Here is a 24,164-nt window from a genome sequence, read left to right as displayed (position 1 = left end):
ATATATCTCAACAGATATTGGATGAACTGCTATTAAACTTTGATCATATGTTTCTTTAACATTGTAAAAAGCATATTCTAAATCATCAGTCCCTTACCTTTGTTAGCAGCGGTGTGTGGTGCCCCCGGTGGAGGAGGCATGGGCATGCTTCCATCTGACGGCGTCCTGTAGTGTCCCAGAGTTTGAGCTCTGGGTCGTATCGCCCCCTCCGAAGGGGTCCGTCTGTGTCCTCTGTTCAGGGCCATGGCTGCGGACACATGGGTGGGCGTGAGCGACTGGTTGGGCTCCTTCTTGAAGCTCTCCGCCCGCAGGTCCAAGAGAGGGTTTAGGGCAGGAGCTGGTGGCGCCACCGGTGTTTTGACCCCCGTCATCGGGGTCAGGGGGTACTCGTCTGGGTCAGAGGGAAGAAGGGACTTGGTGGAGTTGCAGTCAGACAGAGAGGACAAAGAAAGGAGTGTAACAGAGGGAGATGGGTCCATGCAGGGGAGCGTAGAGTCCTGATGTCTGGAGAGGGAGAGGGAGAGGTTTCTGCTGGGTGGAGAGGTGCTGCGACGGAAACGTCCCGTCCGCTGGAAGAGACCCTCCTTCTTCTTACGCTGCTCCTCTCTGAGGTCCTGTTCATCCTGGAGCACCTGACAACAACATCAGGTCACATTAAAAAAAGCTGTCATGCCAATAAGCAGAAGTCTTACTTAAATACAATCAGCTGAAAAAACATTGCAACACTGAAACAACTGAACAGCTGGGCTAATTTGCCCTGCTGTGTTAAGCTTCTTTTCAAAATATGTTACTTGATTTCTTGGAAAATCACTTCCCCGCCCTATTAAGGCAACTACAGCAAAAGATTACATCCAAATCATTATTTTCATTGCTCTTCTCACTGTACACTCTGTATCGGCCTTTGTTTGCTTCGACAACAGACAGTAATAACTGTAACCCTCTAAACACAAAATCAACAAGGTGCTGGAAATCGTCCATGCAGACCTCAGTTCATGCTGACTCAACAGCGTCGCACACATAATTTGGCAGTTGTTCATCCTGTTTTTCTCATCCCAAGGTGATTTATTAGTTTAGGATGAGGAGACTGTACAATCATGAGACGACGCATGCTTTACGACATGGTGTGTTATCCTGTTTGGTGTGTTAACATTTATCTGAGAAATCGTTGACTGTATATACAGTAAGTGTCTCTGCCTGCAAGTGGAAGCTGTTTTAACAGGGCAGGTACCTAATAAAAAGAATAATTAATGTGTGAAAGGGATATTTTGTTTGCAGACAGGCATATATAAAATAAAACTATAAAAAAATCCATAAAACCTCACAAACTGCAGAGATCTCAAGCAATAAGCAGACAGAGTTAAGTAGAAATAATGACTGCTCCCAAGAAAACTGAAACCATGCAACATATATGATTGATATATTGAAATATCAGCTACTAGTACTTAAATATTGCAACAAAATACCAAAACTATATATTTGCATTTAGTAGAACATGGTTACATATGAAGTAGTCAGTAGTGGATTGTTTTGTGCTTACTCATTCTAGATATGTATTCTTGTTATAAGCAGTAGTAGGATTTGTGGGCAGATCAGATTATAACAGTAATAGTTTTACTCTAAAATGCTTGTTGTTAAATTTGAGGTAAGTAAAGTTTAAAGGGGAGTTCCGGTAAACCTTTACATAAATATTTTAAACATTAAACCTATGTAACTTTCAGAAAACGCTTTCAATGAAACTTACTTCCTCTCCACTTTTATTCTTCTCATTTTTATTCGAAAGACCACACTTTCCTACATTTGTACTGGGAGTGTCCTGGCGTTGAGTGGTTTTGGACACAAACATCTTCTACTTTATTGCATTTATTTAACAGATTATACCTTGTTGACCGGAATGGACGATGATTCTTTCTGGACATTATCAAGTACCTAATTTGCTGATTTGACTGCTGCAAAATAAATACTTAACCATATTCAATGGTTATGTTTAAGACTTCTTCTTCTGCATAACAATTGTGTTTTTCTCCTTTTAATTGGATACATTTTTTATAAGTGTATGTATCTTTATTAGGCAATGATACAAAATAGCTTGTTAGCTGTTTTATGGTATTTTCATGTATTTATTGTATAAGAGGTCTCAAGTTGAAAAATATAGGACTTTTACTATAAGGTACACTGTGTGTACTGTGACCTGTCAAAAGCATTATGTGTTAACTACTGTTGAGGTTTTATAAATTAAGGATGTTTGATGACATTTCTCTCTCTCTGTTCTTTGTGCTGTTTGCTCACCTGCCGTTTTCCCAGCTGCAGCAGGTCTTGTCCAAGGGCAACAGACGCGAGCAGAGAGGCACAACCCAACAGCAACATGTCACTCTTCTTCCTCTGGCTGCTGCGACGGAGCGAGTCCTGGTAGTTCACCCCCGTCCCCACGCCGCCGGGCCCCTGACAGGAGCTCGTATTAACAGTAGGCAATGTGTTTGGCCCCAAGCCTCCCCACAGGGACCCCAAGTCCTCCACAGCCCCGTTACTGCTGGTCTCTGAGGGCAGCAGGGACCCTGGTGACTCCTCAAACTCACAGCACTCCTCTGTTTAGGAGAGGAAAAAAAGGGAAATATAAAAGGGTTGATATGATTGATTCTTGTGACTAACTTACAATGAAAAGCAAAGACTCACCCATTTCGTTGAGGCTGGAGAAGCCGGCGGTCATGGGTGCATGTTTGGGGGACTTTCCTAGATTTGGTGCACTGGAGGACCAAACTTTGCATCCCTCACCGAGTGACTTCAGTCTGCAAAAGAGATACCATGATGTCAAGAAACCACCAACCAGAACTAACCTCTAAAACAACAACAAATTAACCAAGTGCAACAATATTGTTTTCAGATAGAATAAAATAAGAAACAAAAAGGTTGATGTCAGATGAGGACAGCCATCATACACAACATAGATTTTTTTTCTTAATCAAATTTTCAGAGATAATTGCTCTGCTTCTGTCCGGTCTGCACATTGTAATGCCATATTGATTGAAAAGTTTTGTTTCTCGGTGTTAGGAGAAATAATCTGTCTAGAAAAATATGAGAAAAGGCAATTTATTCTCGCCTGTGAAATCTGTAACAGAAAACAATCATCACGATCCTCGGGATCCAATTTTTGTCACTGCAGTTTCATCAGGTACTAACCCTAGAAAATGCCGCCCTACTGTTAGAAATGAGTTTCTGACTTTCTGCTACATTTATCTGTCAATATCTGTGTAAATGTGTGAGGAAAGGTTGGCTGCACAGCTTACAATTAATTAGAATAGGTGTATATAATAATAATGTTTTTTTTTTCTTCATTTTTTCAAACAAATTGTATACTGAAAAAAAAATGTGTTCACTTCACTTTTACAGTAATACAGCTATGTGTTTATCATGTCATCATTTAACATGAATCACTTCTGAAACTTTTCCCAAAATAATCTGTTCCGCACGTGTTTTAAGCCGCCCAACAGCACTAGGATTAGGCAATGGTTATGGTTATGGTTATGGTTATGGTTATGGTTATGGTTAGGGTTAGGTGCCTTGAAGTCAACGGTCGCAGTGCTGCCTGGAAGGAGACATTGGCGGCTTAAAACACCATTGAGCATTCCGCACACCATAAATTGACTTCATCAGGTAAAACTGCTTTAAAGCTTTAGTGAGTAACTTTTTTATATTAATAAACGTCCGTTACATTTAAGCCATTGCCAAATGAGTTGCTACAAAGCTAATTAAGACTGTCAGCTCCACACAACTCTCTCTGTATTTCTCAGTATGTCTATGTTAAGAAGATTGTGCCGTCCAGTAACTTTCCCGCGCAGAAACTCGAGTGAAGATAATAACCTCTTCTGAAGAGTCCATCATGTTTTTTTAATCCTCCGTGTCCTCCTATGCTACTAGCAACTGCGTATAGGGGGGCGGTGCACGGTCACGTAAGGCTTGTATCATGTGGACGCTCTGACAGTTTTACAAGGTTTTTGTTTATAGAATTCTTCATGGGGGCAGCAGAAACTAGGCACTCTAGCTTTAACATTCATCACTGGTATGTAAACGAATTGTGCACGTACTTCTCCTCCCCGCCGACCCTCTCTTTCTGGAGGGTGGAGCTCGGTCCCCAGGTGCGTCCTTTCTTCTTGCTGGTCGACAGGTCCTCCTTCTTACAAACAGCACTGCGTCCCCACGTCTTACTGCCATCGCTCGGTGTCACTGAGGGACAGTCAGATAATTCACATTACACTTCTACCTCACATTCTCTTTCTCTCACACAGGATGCTTTCTGACTTTCAGGTGTTTGCACTCACATCTTATGGCTCTGAGTCGGGGTATGACCCCCGGGCTGGCAGGCGGGGTGGTGCTCTCGCTCCCCTGAGTCTTCCTCTTGTCCACACTGGGAGACGCCTGAACAGTGATCTTATGCTCAAAGCCTACAGGTGAGTGAGAAAAGAGAAGTTTTTTTTTTACATGAATCGTTTTTTATTTGTCAGACATTTCCTAACTTTGGAAACACACACACACACAGCGAGGTGCTGACTTGTATGAGCTTCAGTACAAATCGCGTCAAAACATGTCACACAGAGGCACCCTTGTGGCCCGGGGTAAAAGTGCTGACCATCATCACCAGCAGGCTATGCATCTGGCCCAGACCTTTTGCTGCACGTCACTCCCCATCTCTCTCTCTCCCCTGATTTACTGTCAGCTACTGTGTCTCAGTGTGTTCAATTCCCAAAAGAATATAATTCAAGCCATGCAAGTCTTCTTTGATTTTACCATGCATGATATATTGGAGAAACATTTCCATAAAATAGAGATACGGTCACAATATCTGTCCTAGTTGTTTTCATTGTACTCAGTCTTCCCCTCCGTCTCTGTCTCCAGCCACTTCTTACTTTCCTAGACCCCTGCATTGCCATTCTCCATCCATCCACTAGATGGCCTCAGACTCTCCCATCTGTCCCAGTCACCTGACTCTCCCTTCCACCTGCTCACCTGTCTCCACTTCCCCATACCATACCTTTTTTCACTCATTCCCTTCCAGATAGTCAATGTTTGTTATGCTACGCACACCCTTTGCTTTCCAGCCCCCTCAACTTGAATTTGTATCCTTATACCTGGAACCAGGACCTGCCTGCCTGTAAGCTTATAAATCTTTACTTTGTCAATAAACTGTAACATATACTGTGGACTTCCTACAATAAAACTCTAGTGTGTAAGAAACTGATGCTGAAACAAGTAGTCCATTAATCACTTGATGAAATGTCTTATTTTCCAATTTAGTTAGTTGATGTTTTAGTAATTTACTTGTCAAATAAAACTATGGAAGTATCACTAAGATTTGGACCACACTTTCCTCAAAAACAAGTGTGAAGCAATGATGATACATGGAAATCATTGGATTTTAGTGTCGTTTTCCTCTTTTCATAATAAAGGAGATTGAAGTGGCATTTACTTGGCAGTGTGTCGGTGTACTGTAACTTTATTACTCTTATCCAATCTCTTAGAGCCATCTATGTCCTAAGTTTGCAACCTGTAAAAAAAAAACACCATGTAACTGGGAGCTCTGCCAGTTTAGTGCACCTGATTCATCAGATTAAAGCAAATTGAACAATCTGCCTGCAGATCCCTCTTCCACCCACCAGAGGGCAGACTGATACAGTTGCTGTCTCGGCCCAGCTTCAGTAATCTGCTCTTCTTGAAGTGTCCTTTTCTTTTCTTCACACTGGGTTTCTCCTGGTACATCTGGTGAATGATGATGTTCAGCTCTCGCTCCACAATGTCGATCTCCCTCTCGGCCAGCTCCTGCTCTCTCCTCCTCAGCTGCTCCTCCTGCTCCCTCTGCTCCTCGGCTGCTCGGGCCAACGCCTCCTCCCAGGACCTCAGCTCCTGAGGAGAGGAGAGGGAGAGAAGGACACAAAAGAGGATGAGAATGAGGAGGTGAGGTAAGGGGAGAGAGAACAGATGAGGGAGAGGATCGGCATAGAGAGGATGAGGAAGGGAGGAAGAAGAGGAGAGCGAGAAGGATAGGAATAGAGGTTGAGGAGAGGTTATTAGCACAGCAGCACCTCCTCTAACACCACTTTTGGCAATCGGCTTGTTGCTAAGGTGATTCTGATTTGCAAAAACGCCTCAGACAGATAGTGATGTGGTGAGATTCCTCCCACCCTAAATATGAAAAGTGATTGTCTGTTGAAATCTCTCTTCTGTTAAATAAACTCTAATGAAACACAGATAGTCCTCAAAATTGAAGTCTACTGAGCTGTACATTTCTCTAAAGTTACAGTCGTATTCAGCTAATAATAAATTCACCTCTAATAAGACCTGACTTGTGATCTGTGTTTTCAGATTTCTCACCTTCTCTTTGGCCCTGAGCTCGTCAAACATCTGCTGGATCTCCAGCCTCCAGTCTTCTTGTAAGGAGTGAAAGGACTCCAGAGGCATCTGAAACATGGCCGACTGCTCAATGGCCTGCAGTCTCTTCAGGATGCTGGTGAAGGAGGGCCTGCTGCGGGGGTTTGGGCTCCAGCACTCTGCAAGATAAGACACAAAAGGAAGAGTTATTACTGAGGTTAGTGGCATGTATGATGTGTTTTATTGCCCTAATCGGATGCTTTTAACCCAAGTGATTTACAAAAAGTGCATTTAACCTCCATAGGAAGAAAAGCTAGGTGGTGTCAAAGATGTTTTATCTGAAACAACTGACTTGGCTGAAGCAATGTTTTTATTTATAGGGCAGTCTTCTGATCCTGGCTTTGACTCCTGTTATACTATTCAGAAAAGAATTATGCATGCCCCTTTCCATTCACAATACAGTACGTTTTACAGCTAACAGTTTTACATTAAAAGGTGTTTTAAAGTACAGAGGTAGTTTCTACTCTTGCTTAAAGGATAAGCCTGGTGTTTTTTTAATGTCAGACAAATCATATAGAAACACCAACACCATCAAATCCATCTCTCTGATTTCCCACCCAGTCTGTAGTACTCTGCCCCAAACCCATCGTCCTATCGTACTAAAAACAAATCTTTCTAACATAGTTTAATTTTTCAAAAAAAGTGGTGCATTTGTCAGGTACTTTTCTCAGGTAGAATCAATAGGATCTAATCATATATATACCAAAATGAAACTATGTTAGAAAGATTTGTTTTTAGTACGATATATGTATATACTTAGAAAAATCAACCATGGTTGTTTTTTTTGGTCTGGATGTCACTTTTTCCTCTTTTCCATTTCTGGCAGTAAATAAGGCAATAACAGAAGTGGAAGAGAGCAAGATGGGACCGCATATGGCAACCATAATGAGCCAAACCCTGACTGACAGTGTTGCAGAAACATGGTGCTCACCTACAGTGATCAGTACTGCCTCTCACTAAACACTAAACTACAGCCGCAACCATCTAAAAAGACGAACTAAAAAAAAAAAAGCATCAACACACCAAGTAAAATGTTATTTAAGAGCGGGCTAAAAATATGGTTTACAGCAGGTAACATTTATTTAATAGGTAAAATAAATTAGCATAAAGAGTATGTGGATAAAAGATGGAAAGGGAGGAGATGAAAGTGAAATGATGACAGGAGTAAACAGGGAGCAGCGAGGGATGACAAAATTGAGATTAGCAGATGAACATGAATAAGATGAAGTGGAGTGAGAGGGGAAATGAGGAGCAGAGTTGGAGAGAAGTGGAGGGAGGTGACTGAAGTTGGCTGACAGTTTAGAGAAACCTCTTCTTAAAACCTGGCCCGCAGCTTACCCATCCACATTAAAAAAAAGAAGAAAAAAAATCTTGGGAATAAGCACGTTAAGGTAGTTTGGCTATATTAGGCAGGTGTGTGTCTAAACAGAAGACCTGAACTGTGAAACGAGCTGGTTAATACTCCACCACTGTTAACAGAGTTGCTGCCTGGATTGTTTGCAAGGTGAAAAGCAGAAATCTGGCCATGGGGAGCTCAGGCGCAGGACTACACGAGGATGTTTAAAAAGCAACTTAATGAAACTGTTCAAGATGGTCTCCATCCATTTTAACTCTTTGTGTTCATCTCAGCTCCCAGATGTAGAATAAAAACATATGTTACCTCAAAAATTAAAATAAGGTTTCACCACTTTAATCATTGGTGACATGTTTAAGGTTATATTTGATGACTGGTGTACAGCTTCTGAAAGTTAAACCTGTTTGTCTCGACTTAAGACAACTTGAAAATCACTTTCTTAACAAGGTAAGCAGTATTGACTCCGAATTATGGATATAGTGTCCAGGCTGCTTACCTCCCAGCAGCTGAGCGAAAGGTTCAGGGCACGTTGAGGGGATGGGAAGTGTTAGCTTGTTCATGGCAACGCCATAAGCGACCGCCAGCGCGTCTATCTCCCGGTAGGGAACCTCGCCGGTCAGCAGCTCCCACAGCAACACACCGAAACTGTGACGAGAGACAAACACAAGGATGTTTTTATTCATTTCTATGTTTTAATGTCACATCTGATGGCAAAAACTATCCTCGAATAGGACGATAGTGACCATTTCTTACCAGTGACCACAGTTCCCTACTTGAGTCACCAAATATTTCATCCTCTTCCTCTGAATTTGACAGTAATTGAACCTTGTACTACGAATTATTTATTTTTTTTGGGCATTTTAGGCCTTTATTTGGATAGGACAGCTGAAGACATGAAAGGGGGGAAAGAGAAGGGGAATAACATGCAGCAAAGGGCCGCAGGTCAGAGTCGAACCCGCGGCCGCTGCGTCGAGGAGTAAACCTCTATATATGGGCGCCCGTTCTAACAGGTGAGCTGACCAGGCGCCCTGTACTACGATTTTTGAATGTGAAGTATACAAATAATTTAAAATGTCAAAAGTACACAGTACTACACGTTGTTGTTATGACAGGAAGTGATTCAGTTACAGGCAGAATGTGAACTTCAACGATAAAAGTCTTTAAATCAGTGATTAAAACAATCTTGGTCCATTTACTCAAGTACTGTATTCAAGTGCAAATGTGTGGTGCTATAATTTACTTGAGTATTTCTATTTCATGCTACTTTATACTTCTGTTTCACCACATTTCAAAGAGACGTATTGTACTGTTAACTCCACTACATTTATCTGACGACTGTAGGTACTAGTTACTTTAAAGATGTTATATACAAAACAAATGAGTATCTTTATAAAATATGATGCATTGTTACAGATTCAATTAGCCAACAGTTCATAAACCTTGAGGCAAATTTAAGATTTTGCAAGCTCTACAATATTAATGCATCAGTAATAATAAAAAAAAAATTATATTTATGCTGCAGAATTGATTGTAAAGGATTTACAGTTATTCGTTCAACTACTGATACATACATAAAATTACATACAATTACTAACATCTTTCAAATCGTGACATTTAAATCATATGGTTTAAATCTGTAGTGGTTAGAATGCAAAAAAAAAAAAAAATAGGAACGCTCTCTATCTCTGAAATGACCTGTGACGAGTCTCTCGTCAAGGGCTAGATTATCTAAAACCTAAAAACAGAGCCAAGAGGAGGTGCAGAAGTCTGGTTTTCTCGAAGACCACTTATTATGCTGAAAGATTGTTATGGAATTTTTGCCCAGCGACACCAAAAATAAAGTGCCTACTACAGCTTTAAGCTGACTTTACTGGACTGAAAATTGAGTCATAAAAAACCTTCATCACAAAACTGTCTTGACCAATCATTGACAAAAATTGACCAATATTCTTATTTTTAGCCAGGTTTCTTATTTCTATTACTCTTAACTAAATACATACGTACATATACGTATAACATCTGGAGTTCACATTGTGACATGTTAGCCCCCCTTCGACAGCCCGCCTGAAGATGTTTTGTATAAATCGGGAGAATAAGGTGAAACAGACACGAGTGCAGTACCTCCACACATCACTGCTCTTGGAGAAAAGTGAGAGCTTGATGACCTCTGGGGCCATCCAGGCGTAAGTCCCCGCTGCACTCATCTTAGTGGTCTGGTGCCACTCTCTGGCCAGACCGAAGTCTGTGATCTTCAGGGTTCTCCCGCCCAAGTCGTCATTCTCCACCGGCTCCAGGATGAGGACTAAGGAGGAGCAGAATATTGTGTTAAAATATGACAGCCCTTTAAACACAGTATATTATATTTTAGTCAGAAAAATGCAAACAAAAACTGCTTTAGTAATGGAAATGCTCCCTGACAAGAGGTCAAACAGCAAAGAGAGCAAGTCAGAAATTATTACAGTAAAAATCCTGTTTGTTTTTTTCACTAAAGTACAAGAAATGTACTCGTTTCAAGTTCTTAGTTCTTAGTTTTACTTCTTTATGATAGTAAATTAAAAATATTTGGGTTTGGGACTTTTAGTTAAACATAACAGTTTGAAGATTTCAGCTTAGCCTTTGAATATTGTGATGCACTTTTTTAGTTTTCTGACATTATATAAAACCAAACTATTGATTTTTGTGAAAAAAAATCGGCAGATAAAATTGTCAAACAAATCTGTATAATGATTAAGATGGACTGGTAAATCATCAACATTTTGACCACATAGTCCTGTTGATTTAAAATCAATTTAAGTTACTTTGATGAGTTTCTGAGAGCAAAAACACCCTGGAAACCAAAACATGAAGACCATTTTAATACTCTTAATATGTAACTGAGCTGTGTCACATTCAAAAACAAAAATGTAAAAGGTGTACATGTTCAATAATACCAGTCGTGTTTACAGTACAGGTGTGGTCGGACCAGTGTCCTAGTCAGGTTTCTGCTAGAAGGCACAACTGGCCCCTCTCGTCCATCAGTGTGTGATGACGAGTGTATATTGCCAATACAGTGACAGTCATTTTAATGTATCCTTGTTAATGTTACCATTTAACCTCCTCTCTCTCTCTCTCTCTCTCTCTCTCTCTCTCTCTCTCTCTCTCTCTCTCTCTCTCTCTCTCTCTCCCATGTACAACTTCCTCCATTTCTGTGTGAGGGCTGGTTATGGAAATATTTGGAGTGTTCACAGTTCACGGGCACTGGGAGGCAGGTGGGGGGTGCTTTCTCTCTCTCACTTATCTACAGGCGTATGCAAAGGGTGGTGGAGAGAGACTACACACACAGCAGTGTCTTTGTTTACACACACATGCACTCCTGCGCACGCACGCAAACACACACACACACACACACACACACACACACACCTCTCTGTGCTCTGTCCACAAGCTTGCCAGGAGACCAGTTTCAGTGATAAAGAATTGATCTCAGACCAGTCTGTACATATTTCCATAGTTGGAGAGAAGTATTCACATCTTTTCCTTTTAGTAAAAGTGGTAATACCACACAGTAAAAATACTCCATTACAAGTAAAAGTCCTACATTTAAATGTTCTCTTGCAGAAGCTCCTCTTCAGAGTGTTATAATTCTTACTGATGTGTGAGCAGTAGTTAAATGTAACTTTATATTACAGCTGAAATAATCAGTCCATTACTCAATTAGCCGACTGGCAAGCATTTTGATAATCACTCCTCCACTACATTTATTTGACAGCTGTAGTTACTGATAACCTTTCAGATTAAGATTTAACATTCAAACAAGATCAGCACATTGTTTAAGATGAACTTTTTTGGTCTGTGAACAGTTTCACGTGTGTGTGTGTGTGTGTGTGTGTGTGTGTGTGTGTGTGAGAGAGAGAGACATTTCCCCTCTAAACCTCTCAAATGGCTTTCATTAAAATAATTGTTCAAGGCCCAAAGAGGTCACATGATTACTATTTCACAAGTAACAGCAAAGATTAGAAAAACGTCAAACATTAACACACATTTGATTTTTTTTCTCCCTAACCCAGTTGGGAATCACTGGACTAAAGTATCAACCAGTGTAACAGTATAAGCAGTTAAACTTAGCTCTGCCTTGAACAGCTACAGGAGGTAAATGCTGCTTACACACTATTGCATCAGTATAAAAAACGACTGTCATACTGTATATATTAATGTATCAGTCACAGTGACATTTTTCTGCAGGATGAGTACTTTAGATACTTCCAGTACATTTGCTGATACTTCTGTACTTTTATATGCTGGACTTTTGCTTGTAATGGATTATTTTTTACATTGTGGTATTAGTACTTTTACTCAAACATTTAACTATGTCACCATGGGCATGTTTTATTATTTTCATCCACATCTCATGGACCGTAGTTAATAATAATAAAAAATAGTCTGCTAAATAACTGATAATGAAAATAATTAGTGGAGCAACAGAAAATCAATCGGCAACAATTTGGGACAAAAATGCCAAATATTTACGGATTCCATCTTCTCAAATGTTAATATTTGCTGGTTTTCTTAGTCTTCTATTAAAGTAGATTGAATCATATTTAATCTTATTTAACATGTCAACTTCTTTATGAAATTATGGGGTGTTTTTTACTATTTTCTGATAGACCCAAATATGAATTAATTAGAGAGAAAATAATCATCAGATTCATCTACAATTAGTTGCCCGACTTATAACGTTGAGCAGTTTTAATCTACAAAAATGCATAATATTTTATAAGATCACATTGTTGCTATGTAAAATTTTCATCTTCAAATTTCCAGCTGTCAGATAAATGTAGTAGAATGACAAGTATATATTTTCCTTTCAAATATAGTGAACTAGAAGTATAAAGTAGTATTGAAATGGAAAACTAAAGTGAAGAGGTATTTCAAAACATGTCTCCAGTCATCTTTTCTATTCTGATGCTGTCGTCTCTGTGAGGGACAGCTGTCTCCTCGGGGCTAACTCTTTCTCTGGAAAACAAAAGATGGAGTCCAGACAGACTCAGAAAGAATGTTGTGTTTGCATGCTTAAATGGGTGTGTCCTCCTCACAGTCTACCTTTCCTGGTTCGTTTTGTGTGTATACAGTAAATATGGAGCACATCCATACGTGGAAAAGTACATCATGGCCTGTAGGTGAAGGGCGGGGAGGGAACAGAGAGTACAGAAAAAAGAAGAGGATAACGAGGAAAGACAGAAACCGAGGCCTGTTTACAGAAACTGAACGTGTGAGCGAAGCAGTACTTCCACCTGCTCCTCCTGATTTAATTATAACATCATCGTGTTACTTCGCACTCTCCATGCAGCTTCTCGACACCACCTGCGAATGTTCATTCATTTATCCTGCCAGCGGTTCATCCATACGTCAAACACCAAAGATCGACATGTTTGTATTCGACTGGCAGCACAGAAACCTGAAGTGCAGCGTTACACAAATAACACCCGCGAGGGCATCGGAGGCATCACAGCACATTTTATCAGAGAGGGAGGGCGGAAAAAGTCCTTAAGGATAATGTGGCTTTTACACAATGCAGTGCTGCTGGAAATGTTATCTCAAAATAGAGCAAAGCATACCAATGAGATGAAAGCGAGAAATACAGCTGACAAGCTCCCTGGTTACTACAAAGTCTTTCATAGCAACATGCATTATGGGAAATATAACAGGCCTGGCTGTGTAATGGATTCATCACACTATAATATGTCAATTTTACTATTAATCAACAAGAACAACTGCTGCTGCACTGCTCTTTAAATGCCACGATCAAATAATGTGTGTTTCAGGGACGATTCAAGCATTCAGTAGCTGACCCATTTATTTTTATATGCAAAGAGTATCCGTCCTCCACTGAGACCTTTCTGTGCAAAGCTGATATCAATCAGACTTTATCTTATCAATGACCTGTGTTATGTGTGTAACCTACAGAGAGCCGCTAAATAATGTCTTGCTGATTACAGTTTTCTCAATTGTTAAAACACAATTTCTGAAACCTTGCTTCATTTTCTGAAAACATTAAACACAAAACCTCATCTTCAAGCACTATTTACAAAACCTCTGACTCCTCTTGCAAAATTAAGCTTTCGCCTCAAAACAGTTTTACCTGTGTTCAAAATCAAACTGCTCTCAAATCATAAACAAAGTGATCAAAATGATATACATCAAGCAGTCAGTAAGCAATACACCAAAAAACAGAAAACACATTGTTCAAAACATATCTCAGGGAGAAGTACATTTTGTAATCTCAAAACAAATTTCATATTTTTCCGTCATTGTCTTTAGATGAACGAAAACATGTTCTATCATAGTAGCTCAGAATTGATCAGAAATTACTACTCTGCTTTGCTCTTTGCAATGTTTTGTGCTCTTCCTCCTCCTTGTACCCCTATTTTTACAGTACTGTACCCTGCATCTCACAAACTTGTCCTTTGTCTCTGTGATACTGTAATTCTTGTTCTTTGTTGATATGTACCTGCAACTAGTCAAAATCTATTGAGCAGTCAGTACTTTCCCACCTTCAACAACCTGTTTGCTCTCTGAACTGGCTTATATTTGTTGTAGCACATCATTTGAAACAAGTGAAATCAATTTTGAGTAGTTGTGTTCAATCAATGACATGTGTTCTCTAGTTGTATCTGATTGTTGCCACTTGTGTTTACCAGTATGGATGACATGTGCATTAGAGTGCAGAATGTGTTTTGAGAATGAGAATGTGTTTAGAGTTTTGCTGAAAAGCCTAAATGAGATCTGCAAATTGTGTTTTACCATGTGAAATGGTTTAAGGTATTGACAACAGACCGCACAGTTAGCTAAATGAGTTCAGGCAACTGAGAACCTTGTTCAGCCAATGGGTTTTAGTGTTTTAGCAATTGAGAAAAACTGTAACAGTCTGCAGTTGACTAGCAGCTCTGTGAGGCTGTGATCAAAACCAAACGGTAAGATATATAAAAAATGAGGTCCAAATTTTGTTTCTGACCTTAAAGTGCTCATATTATGCTCATTTTCAGGTTCATAATTGTATTTAGAGGTTATATCAGAATAGGTTTACATGGTTTAATTTTCAAAAAACACCATATTTTTGTTGTACTGCACATTGCTGCAGCTCCTCTTTTCACCCTGTGTGTTGAGCTCTCTGTTTTAGCTACAGAGTGAGACATCTCACTTCTATTCCATCTTTGTTGGGAGTTGCAGGTAAGGACTACTAGCCAGTCAGAAGCCGAGTATGAGGGCGTGCCGTGCTAGCAGCTAGGCGAGCATTATAACGTGTGTTACAAAGTGACTCACGTTCATCACAGAAGTAAAGGCTGGACTACAATAGAGCTGTTTGGAGCAGTTTGTGAACAGTGTTTTCTGTTGGAGATGGTAAGTCCCTTTGGGGGGGACTTTGGGCTTTTTCACTTTGTAAACCTATAACATGCACAAAAAAGATATAAAACACAATAAAGGAAAGGGGGAAAGCCAAAAAGCATAATATGAGCACTTTAAGCCTCAGTGGTGAAGTAAATGTAAAGTTGTAGTAGTAGCAATGCTCATATTTAACAGTGTACACCATCTTATATAAGCATCTTAGCATGCTAACATTGACTAAATGTCTACTAAAGTACAGCTGAGGCTGAATGTAATTTCATTAGTTATGCAGGTATGTGGTCACAAACCAAAGTATTGGACAAATTGTACATTTTGATTTTGATAGCTGACAGATAATGCTAGCCCTGGAGCCACATTGCAAGAACTACTGTACATTTTGCAATTTAGTATCAAGTTAATAAATAGCATTGTAAAGTGATCCTGTTCTTGCTGTTGATTAGGGCTTTCTCATTATTCTCATTTATGATTAACCTGCACATTTTGTTCTCCCTTGTTTGGTCAATAAAATGTCAGAAAGTAGTAAAAAATGCTCTGTGTAATTTCCCGGAGTCCAAGGTGACCTCTTCAAATAGTATGTATTATTCAACCAACAGTCAACAAATCCAAAGCTATTCAGTCAAAATAGTTGCCAATTCATTTTCTGTCAATGGACTAATGGACTAATCGTTACAGCTCTGTTGATATGAGTACCCTGATTAAGTTTCTTATGTCCAGATGTTCCAGATTTGAAAGGGGTTCTACTCCAGAAAAGATATCCAGATAATGTAGAAAATAGGCCCTGGTCTGTGTGATGCCTTGTGAAAGTGTACCAATACCATTTAAACCCACTGAGGACTAGCACGCTGTGGGTATGCACCATTTGTCATTGAGTGCAGACTTTGAGGACTGCAGAGTTTAGGGCACACAGTATGAGACGTTACAGCATGTCGCAGTTCTGTCACAGCCAAGTATTATTTATTAGCTGTCACAAACATTTGCTGATTGTCAAACTTTTAGAGAGAAATCAGAGAGCGCAGAAGTTTCCTGCACCGTGTGATTAAGTGTTGATTTAACCTTTCAACTGCCGCCGCTCTTTCTTCCATCCTTGGACCCTAACCCCGGCTCAGTGTTGTGTTGAGAAATGCCACCGAGTCAATGTTCAAACACAGGAGTAACCAGCGAGGCTTTAACCTGACTAATGATCTCCAGACTGGTTAGTCAGTGCATAGAGCACAGGAGACACATTAGCTTACAGCCCACTCAGATATTTCCCCACAGAGGAATGCAATCCAAGGCCCTTCAGAGCCACTTCCATCAAAGCTAATAACATTATAAACAAACATGTTTGGCATTAGGTGGTTCTTATCTGGAAACTCCCTACAGAAGAGAACCAGGGAAATGAGGATACACTATAGGTTTAGGATGGAGTATTTGATGCAGGTGTTTGCAGTTTTTGAAGCCCACAGATGTGTATTTAAAGTTGAGCTAAAAAGATATATATTTTTTGGTCCATTTGATGTCTGCGTTGTAACTGGTCATTAAAGTAGTGAAACTGACCTTCCCTGATTTATTTTGCAATCTTTGGCCTGATCTTGTCTAAACCACAATCTTTAATCAGCGGCCTCTGTGCCAAAAAAAGAGCTCAAAGTCCAGACTGATCTCATGAAGTGGCGTATGTATGACAAGCCAATTTGTATGCCATTTTTGGTGTGTTATGAAGACGCATACTCGCTTTTTAGCGTGTTTATCAACGCCGTTTGGCCTCCATTGACTTACATTACCTTGCGATTGCGTGTGAATTGACGCCGTAGCGAGTAGTATGAAAGAGCGAAAATCTGCGTAGGGAGGTTAGTCGGGGTGGTGGATGGGTAAAACACAGGACTTTCACGCAGGAGACCGGGGATCGTGTCCCGCGTGTCATGTTTCCTAAACTCAACCGTCGCTTTCTCGCGATAACACGCCAAGTGGTGTGTGTTTACGTCCGCTGTATACAGCGTAGACATACACGCGGATAGCTCAAAATGCGTACAGATAACACGCCACTTGGCTTAAGAAAGTGGGTGTGTAAGTTTACGTGAAGTCATGATGTCATGTTGCAAAGTCAGGCATCAGTATTTTATAGATTTTTCGGGAGTTTTAATATCTTAGTTTATTTTTAACTGAGGCGTTCCTGCTGTTGGTGTTGTGCAGTTATAGGTGAAATCCACTGAATATTTTCATTTTCACAATTAATCTAAGAAACAACATTGAGTACAAATGTTAGAACTGCACTTTCACATTTTGGCAAAATGACATGAAATCCCCCTCCCATCACATATTGAGACAAGTGCATTCTGTATTTCTGCACTGGATCTGGATATTTCCCAACATAAGATGAAATCCACACCATGATAGAGACTCGATGAAGATACCAACTTCACAAAAGTGTTCAAATCAGTTTTTAGAGTTGACATGAAAAGACTTGTTTACTGTACTAGTTTTGTGTTATTTTGGCCCCATTCAGTCTGCTGTATCATTAACTTGTTACGGTAACAAGGGCAGAGGTCACAGTCCAAGCCTATGATGCTGGGAAGGAGAAGAAAACCTCATGCCTCTATGAGGATGCTTTGTTTTGTCTTTTTCTCACTTAATTTACTGTTTAAAAGGGCGCTCCACAGATTTGAGGATTACTATTCCTCCTGTGAAATCTTCATTTTCTCTGGCTTTGCAGTGAGCTTTCTAAAGTCTGAAAAATAACTTTGAACTTTTTTTCTTTTTTTATAAAGAAACACCTACGTTACAAAGTGGTGGGCAGAGAGTCTGACAGATTTGGCAGTTTACAAGGTAGGGTCTACTGAAGCATTATGGGAATTATAGCATCCAGAATTTAACCTGCACTCGAGATTGGGAAAAGTCAAGGTCAGGATATCTCAGCATCTATTGCTTTTTCTGACCATTTGTTTTAAATCTGCCTCATTCATGTCAGCCAACGTTGTGGGAAGTGCCCCTTTTAAATTCAGTGGATTCTCTATTGGAATGAGAGCATCTACCGCATATAATCAACAGTTAATGAAGTGTAGCCTTGCTGTCCTACCAGCTGGTACGTAAATCGTTGATGCTCCGGATTTGAGGAATAAACTTCACCAAGGCAGAAAAAAACCACAACAACCATCATGAACATTATTTCTCTGAGTGTATGAGAGCAGTTGGCAAAGTTTTTCAGACATTTCCTTTTTTCTCTTTCTAACCCATTTTCCCTTTCCCCTCATTAGTCGCTTTTTCACCCTCCTCTCTTATGCAAACACAGGTGTAGTTGTAGGGTAACAGCTGTTGCCGTGGCGCCAAATCAGCAAATCAGATGCCAACAAACTCCCGAAAGAGTCTCTGATATCTCCCTCTAACCCTCCGCAGCTCACCAAACCTTCACAGCTTCTCATCCCCCTGCATGCCTAGGGCTGCTGGTTGTTTAGGCTAACAGCACCACCTCTGTGCTGGTCCCAGCCGTCTGTCAGCGTGACAAATACAGCAACTTGACTGACATGGCAGCTAGCCGACAGTGCATCAACAGATGAGATAAGGGCCTGTGGGATGCTGAGCAGCCAGCTCCCCCGCCCCTGTAGGCCCGACGTCTCTGTTTCTGCTTCGGCAACGATCAAAACCTTGCCAACAAAAAAGAGGAACCTCCCCCTCCAACCCTACTGCCTTATGACTGTCTCTTCATCTTCGCATCCCCTCTTTTCCCAAATAATCATCCCCTCTTCCCCTCCCTCCCACTGCCGGTGCCCACTGCCTGACTGTCTGCTGTTGCAGCTGTCGCCAGCCTGGCTACCATCACAACACACCAGGGAGAAGAAATGGAAGAAGAGACGCAGGGAAAGCAAAAAAGTGCAGGGAGTCAAAGAACAGAGTAACTGAGAGAGGTAGATTGTGTGTACATAATGTGGGGTGTTGGTGGGAGTGTGTGTGTGTGTGTGTGTGTGTGTGTGTGTGGGGGGGGGGGTAAGAAGATGAGGAGGCAAAGCGGGTGGCGGTTTGAAGATGATGAATGGGGGAGGGAAGACAGAGGATGAGAGGAGGAAGGAGGCAAGAAAGGGACACAAACTACAAGAGTGAAGAGCTGCAGAAATGAGGACAAGAGAGGAGAATGAAATATGGTGAAGAAGCATCTGAAAAGGGAGGAAGAGCCGGTGCAGGAGAGTACGAAAAGGCAAGAAACAGAGAGAGAGAGATGAGGGTGAAAAGGAACTTAAGCACTACGAGAAAGAGGGTAATAACGAGTGGATGAAAAGATACGGGCTGCTAGAGGTAAAGAGAGATGACTGGAGGGAGAGCTTTTGTCATTTTCCTGGCAGCACATACCAGATGTCTTTGTATCTCAATAGGTCTCTCCATTTTCCTTTGGCTTTCACACATCTCGTCTCTCAAGAGATTTCAAGCACAGGAAGACACAAAACATCTCTCCAAACACACACATAAACCTTCAAATAACCTAAAATCCAAGTCTATTTAGTTCAAATTCAGTGTGAAAATTCCAATTTCTCTATCAAAAGTTATCTAAAAGTTGTACAATATAGCAGTGTGGTACCTGCTTCAAACATACAGGACTTGGACAGCATTTAGAGCATCTCATAACATAAGCAACACACAATTAAGAATAAAATCGGATGAACACTAGAGTGAGACGTGCAGCAAATCACTGGGTGCTTTGATATGGAGGTTGTAGTGAGTATGCTCCCATGTCATTGATACCCTGGCTTGGGTCCACTTGTACCACCACAGGCCATCAGGGCTCTAATCATGAGCCGCACAGTGGCACAGTTTCACCCTGCAGCCATTCACTTTGTCTCCACACAAACACAGCTGCCAGATTCGTGTGACCAGGCAGCCTCTCTCTCAGAAGAGATTGAGGTATTAAATGAGGCGGCTTTCTCTAGGCTCTTTTTGTGTGGAGTGTGTGTGTGTGTGTAGTATGAAAAAGGGAGTACTTACAGTGTGGGAATTTTTAGAGAGATTTGAGCTTTTTTACTTATGACAGATTTGAACTTTTATGGCTCCTTTAGTTTGATGAATTGCACAAAACTTAACTGCTTTTGTGTGCTACAATATGGAGTCAAATTTAAGGCGGAATTTACCATTTTCAACATTCTATTGGGTAAAAGAGGAAACGGCGGTTTTAGCTGGGTGCAAAAATAACTACAACTTTGTTTCCTTAAAGAGGCTGTAGGACAAAGTTGGCACGAAAAAAGTAAAAATCACCAAAATGACTATATTTTTTCACTTTATTTTTACCAGGAGTGTCACCCGTTTCCTCTATCAATTCTGGGGAAACAAACACATGAAAGTGAGTTTCTATTGCTCTTATTAGTTACGATGCAACATCTGCTCCCACAAACAAACAGCTTAATTCAACTTTCCAGTGCAATTTCAGTCATTACAACAATTTTCTTTCTTTAAAAAAAAAAAAGAAAAAAAAAAAAAAGTCTTATTGCATGAAAAGGTCTCTGACTTATGGTCATTCTCTGAACAAGTGAAAATTGATAAAAACAATAACCCATCGAAAAACTGAGCAGTGTTGTCTATTGAATTCAATATTGCATGTCATTTTAATTTGTGCATGAGTTATAGATGGACCTGAGCTCTCAGTGGGTTGTCCAGGAATCCACTCAAGTGTAAAACATGACATGTATACATGTCAAATCTCTCCTGAACATAAACGTTGAATAAAACATTACATTCTAGTATTGACTCTATACACTTTACACGTCTGTTGTCTGACTGAAGTGTCCTCTACTTGACTCCACTATGAAACTGGGTAAAGGATTTTCGGCTCGGGGGGCCACCCAGCGCCCTCTCTGCTTGGCCCGACTCCCCACTCTCCGTGCCAGGCTGCTGGCAAACAACAATGACCCTCTAACAGCAGAGTCAACAGCCACCCAACAGCACAGGAGATGCCAACGTAAGTGTGTGACATTACTGTGTTTGTCGCTTTGTCTACTGAAATGTACGGCTCTGCCCCCGTATAGTGGTGAGAAACAGAAAGTCGTATTGTGTTTATATTCAGGAGCATTATTCTGCAGGAAACTTTGACTTCACAAAACCAAAACTCATTTGATAGCTAAAGTTAAAAAAAAAGAAAGTAAAACACAAATGTTTTGTCTCTGAGTGTTTTCACCTCTGGTTACACTTCTTTGTCATCTTGGATTTAATTTCAGACGACCTTTCGTGCCGTTGCTTCTCAGACGCTCTGTCTGACTGAAGACCTGAGGTGAATTGGCGGCAATGATAAGGAAAGGCACTGCCTGTGGCGTTTAACGTTGGTGTTTGCTGCACAACTGTTTGCCTGTCTCTTGACACAGAGTAAAATAACATGCTCTTTGGGCCTGCTTTGCAGACAGGCATTTAGAAACACTAGAAGCTATGTATAAGATGTTCCAGCTTTCTGTCTGTTTATGCAAATACACTGAAATTATATAATCTACTGGTGTTACAGTGTGTGTGTGTGTGTGTGTGTGTGTGTGTGTGTGTGTGTGTGTACTTGTGTGTATGGATACAGTTTCATGATCAAAAAATGTGACAAAATCTTAACATTTGAACAGTGATCATAAGCAGCAAATCAAACCACAGTGTGTTTCACTAAAACTGTTACTCAGCTGAATTATGCAATTCATAATGTACAACAACATACAGCAGGAGGATGTGTAAATGTGTGTCAGTATGCTTGGCAGGTCCACAGAGAGCCTGAGCTGCACTGCAGTAAAAGAGAGCAGCAGGGACTCATCACTGTTAACTGGCTTCATATCAACTTTTTATTGAGCAGTGGAGAAAATAATGTGTGTGTGTGTGTGTGTGTGTGTGTGTGTGTGTGTGTGTGTGTGTTGGCACATGCATGTGTATTTATTTGCAACCATGCAGCCATTGACTGGGTGTTACTGTTTGGTTTAGTTGTGTCACTGTAGCCCCCCCCCCACTCACTGAGACAGACTGAAACTCAGCAGTGTTCCCATCTGACAGCGAGACAATACAAACATCTGTTAGCAGTGTGGCCGAGTTCATGTGGTGCCAGAGAACTGAAAACCAAAGTCCAACTAACAATCCTGATACTCTTCACTGTTTGTTGTCATCAGCCTGACTTTTAGTTTGTTGTCAGGTACTATAATTTTCGCCCCAACCTGCGTTCTCAGTCCACTTCTACTGAGAAAAGGTAAAATCAACCCTTCCACAATGTGAATCGTGTCTTATTGCGCGGTGCATTCTGGTCTGATCAGGCGAAGTGGAGAACTCATCTCTCTGGTTTTCTCCCTGCTGTTGCAGCTGTCAGAATAACACTGAGTCTAAAATAAAATGTCCTGACATACATTTTTACCCACATTTGATGTCTGAGATTGTTGCGAAATTAACTCCATTTGGAGCTGCAGTGGAGATACTGAATCTCAACATGACATTAGATGTTTAGTCTGAATGGATACTGCCAACAGAGGAAAAACACAACAACAGATTGCTCATGCAAACAGAAAACATCACTGCTACAGTATGTTTTTGGGCCGCTGTTTTTGGGTGAACTTGCTGCTTTAAGAACATGGTCACTGTATGCTAACATGCTGATAGCAGGTGTACTGTTTATCATGCTCACCATCTTAGATTAGGATGAGAACATTTGCCATTTAGCACTAAATGCAAAGTACAGAGGCTGATGGGAATGGCATTAGTTTTGCAGATATTTGGACCTAAACCAAAGTATTGGGCCTGATGATGGTGCTATATGAAAAGTTATGATATCACCAAAGTTCCATTGAATAAGTGTAGAGATATAGCACTCAAAACCACAGATGTCAGGCTATATCTGCTCGGATAAAGCCTGACATCCGACGCTCCCCTTCCACTATCTCTATTATGTATTTTGCAAGAGCACCATTGCTTCATCCAGGGCTTAGCACTGCCCAGGACGGTTGTGATTGGTTTAAAGAAATACAAACATGCCAGAGCACCAGTTGCACCCCTTCTTTTCCCCTATCCCAGAATAGATAAGTGGTGTAGCCAGACCTTACTCCAGGGCTTACACAGCACTGTGGAGATAGATCTTGCGATGCGAGACTATGGATATCTGCACCAAACTCCATAGGAATCCATTTAATATATTTTTTAGATATTTCAGTCTGGACCAGTGGTGGTGGATACAATGAGGACACTAACCTTTTTCTGTGGCTCACTCAATATCATTGGAAATTAATTTAAATTATAATGTATCATTTAAATATATTTATTTAAACAGTAATTCACATACATTTACTTGTTCAGTTCAAGATGATTTGGAAAGCTTATATACTAAATCTACTTTGACTCAGGTTGTCATTATAGGGAATTTGTTTTAGATTATTATCTGCACATGCTAGTGTTCATATGGCTGCAGTTGTTAAATAATGTGTGCCTTTGACTTGAACTTGAAGTATATTGATATAATGAGGCCTGCAGTACAGACAGTCGCAGATAGTGGAAAATTGCAGTCTAGAGTCCATCAAGGCTGTTAGCCTTAATCTGTAGCCAACTCACTGAGAGAGAGAAGAATGGTTTGACCTCCTCTCAAACTGGCCTTATACTTCTCCCTATTCCTGCCTTCATCTCTTCCTCCCCCCATCCATCTTTCTATTCCCTTTCCCAACCGAGCCTCCAGGGGTTTCTCCACAGTCACTGCATTCCTTTACCCATCCTGCCTTGCTTCCATCCATCTCTCCGCTCTGTCATTCAGAGCCTACAGTCGCCCCTCGCTGCCTCTATCTCTCATCCTTCGCCCCCCATCCCCCCTGCAGTGACTTCTGCCATTGTGGGCCCTGCTCTCTCGCTCTTTCTTGGGCTGCTGTGTGAGAATGGGGTCATTGTTGCCCTGTTGCAGTGTGTACATGAGTGTGTACATGTGTGTGATAGTAGGAGTGAGTTCTCTGCCCAAGCGCCAGCATGTCCTGCTGCCCGACCTCCATACACACACTGGCCTATTACTCACACCCCAAGCGTGCATACATTGCCCACAGAAATTAAAACACAGCCTGTCGTGTAATCA

General features: G+C 40.9%; 1 protein-coding gene and 2 long non-coding RNA genes across 4 annotated transcripts in view; 1 reads left to right on the top strand and 2 right to left on the bottom strand.

The window, feature by feature from the left end:
- The window catches only part of map3k10 (mitogen-activated protein kinase kinase kinase 10), a 37,750-nt gene that overhangs the window by 2,758 nt on the left and 10,828 nt on the right, over positions 1-24,164 (bottom strand). Inside the window, exons 2-10 of the mRNA XM_031296649.2 lie at positions 9,893-10,073; positions 8,268-8,416; positions 6,361-6,536; positions 5,646-5,892; positions 4,314-4,436; positions 4,080-4,218; positions 2,671-2,783; positions 2,287-2,582; positions 98-632 (exon numbers count right to left, since the gene is read on the bottom strand). Of these exons, the coding sequence (XP_031152509.1) occupies positions 98-632; positions 2,287-2,582; positions 2,671-2,783; positions 4,080-4,218; positions 4,314-4,436; positions 5,646-5,892; positions 6,361-6,536; positions 8,268-8,416; positions 9,893-10,073 (1,959 nt within the window). The remainder of the gene's footprint in view (positions 1-97; positions 633-2,286; positions 2,583-2,670; positions 2,784-4,079; positions 4,219-4,313; positions 4,437-5,645; positions 5,893-6,360; positions 6,537-8,267; positions 8,417-9,892; positions 10,074-24,164) is intronic.
- LOC118495002 lies at positions 4,842-8,130 on the top strand. 2 transcript variants are annotated; one of them, XR_004897297.1, is made up of 3 exons: positions 4,842-5,143; positions 6,352-6,574; positions 7,922-8,130. It is a non-coding gene; the product is annotated as an uncharacterized LOC118495002 (long non-coding RNA). The 2 variants fall into 2 exon arrangements; XR_004897298.1 differs by lacking the exon at positions 7,922-8,130 and adding an exon at positions 7,244-7,425.
- LOC116047709 lies at positions 14,546-22,791 on the bottom strand. The gene is made up of 3 exons (XR_004104462.2): positions 22,781-22,791; positions 17,871-17,876; positions 14,546-14,675 (listed from the first exon to the last, which is right to left on the bottom strand). It is a non-coding gene; the product is annotated as an uncharacterized LOC116047709 (long non-coding RNA).

Source organism: Sander lucioperca, chromosome 5, assembly GCF_008315115.2.
Source record: "Sander lucioperca isolate FBNREF2018 chromosome 5, SLUC_FBN_1.2, whole genome shotgun sequence".
In the NCBI taxonomy this organism is placed as follows: domain Eukaryota; kingdom Metazoa; phylum Chordata; class Actinopteri; order Perciformes; family Percidae; genus Sander; species Sander lucioperca.
The sequence above is the reverse complement of the archived record's forward strand: the minus strand, read 5'-3'. Positions and strand labels throughout refer to the sequence as shown.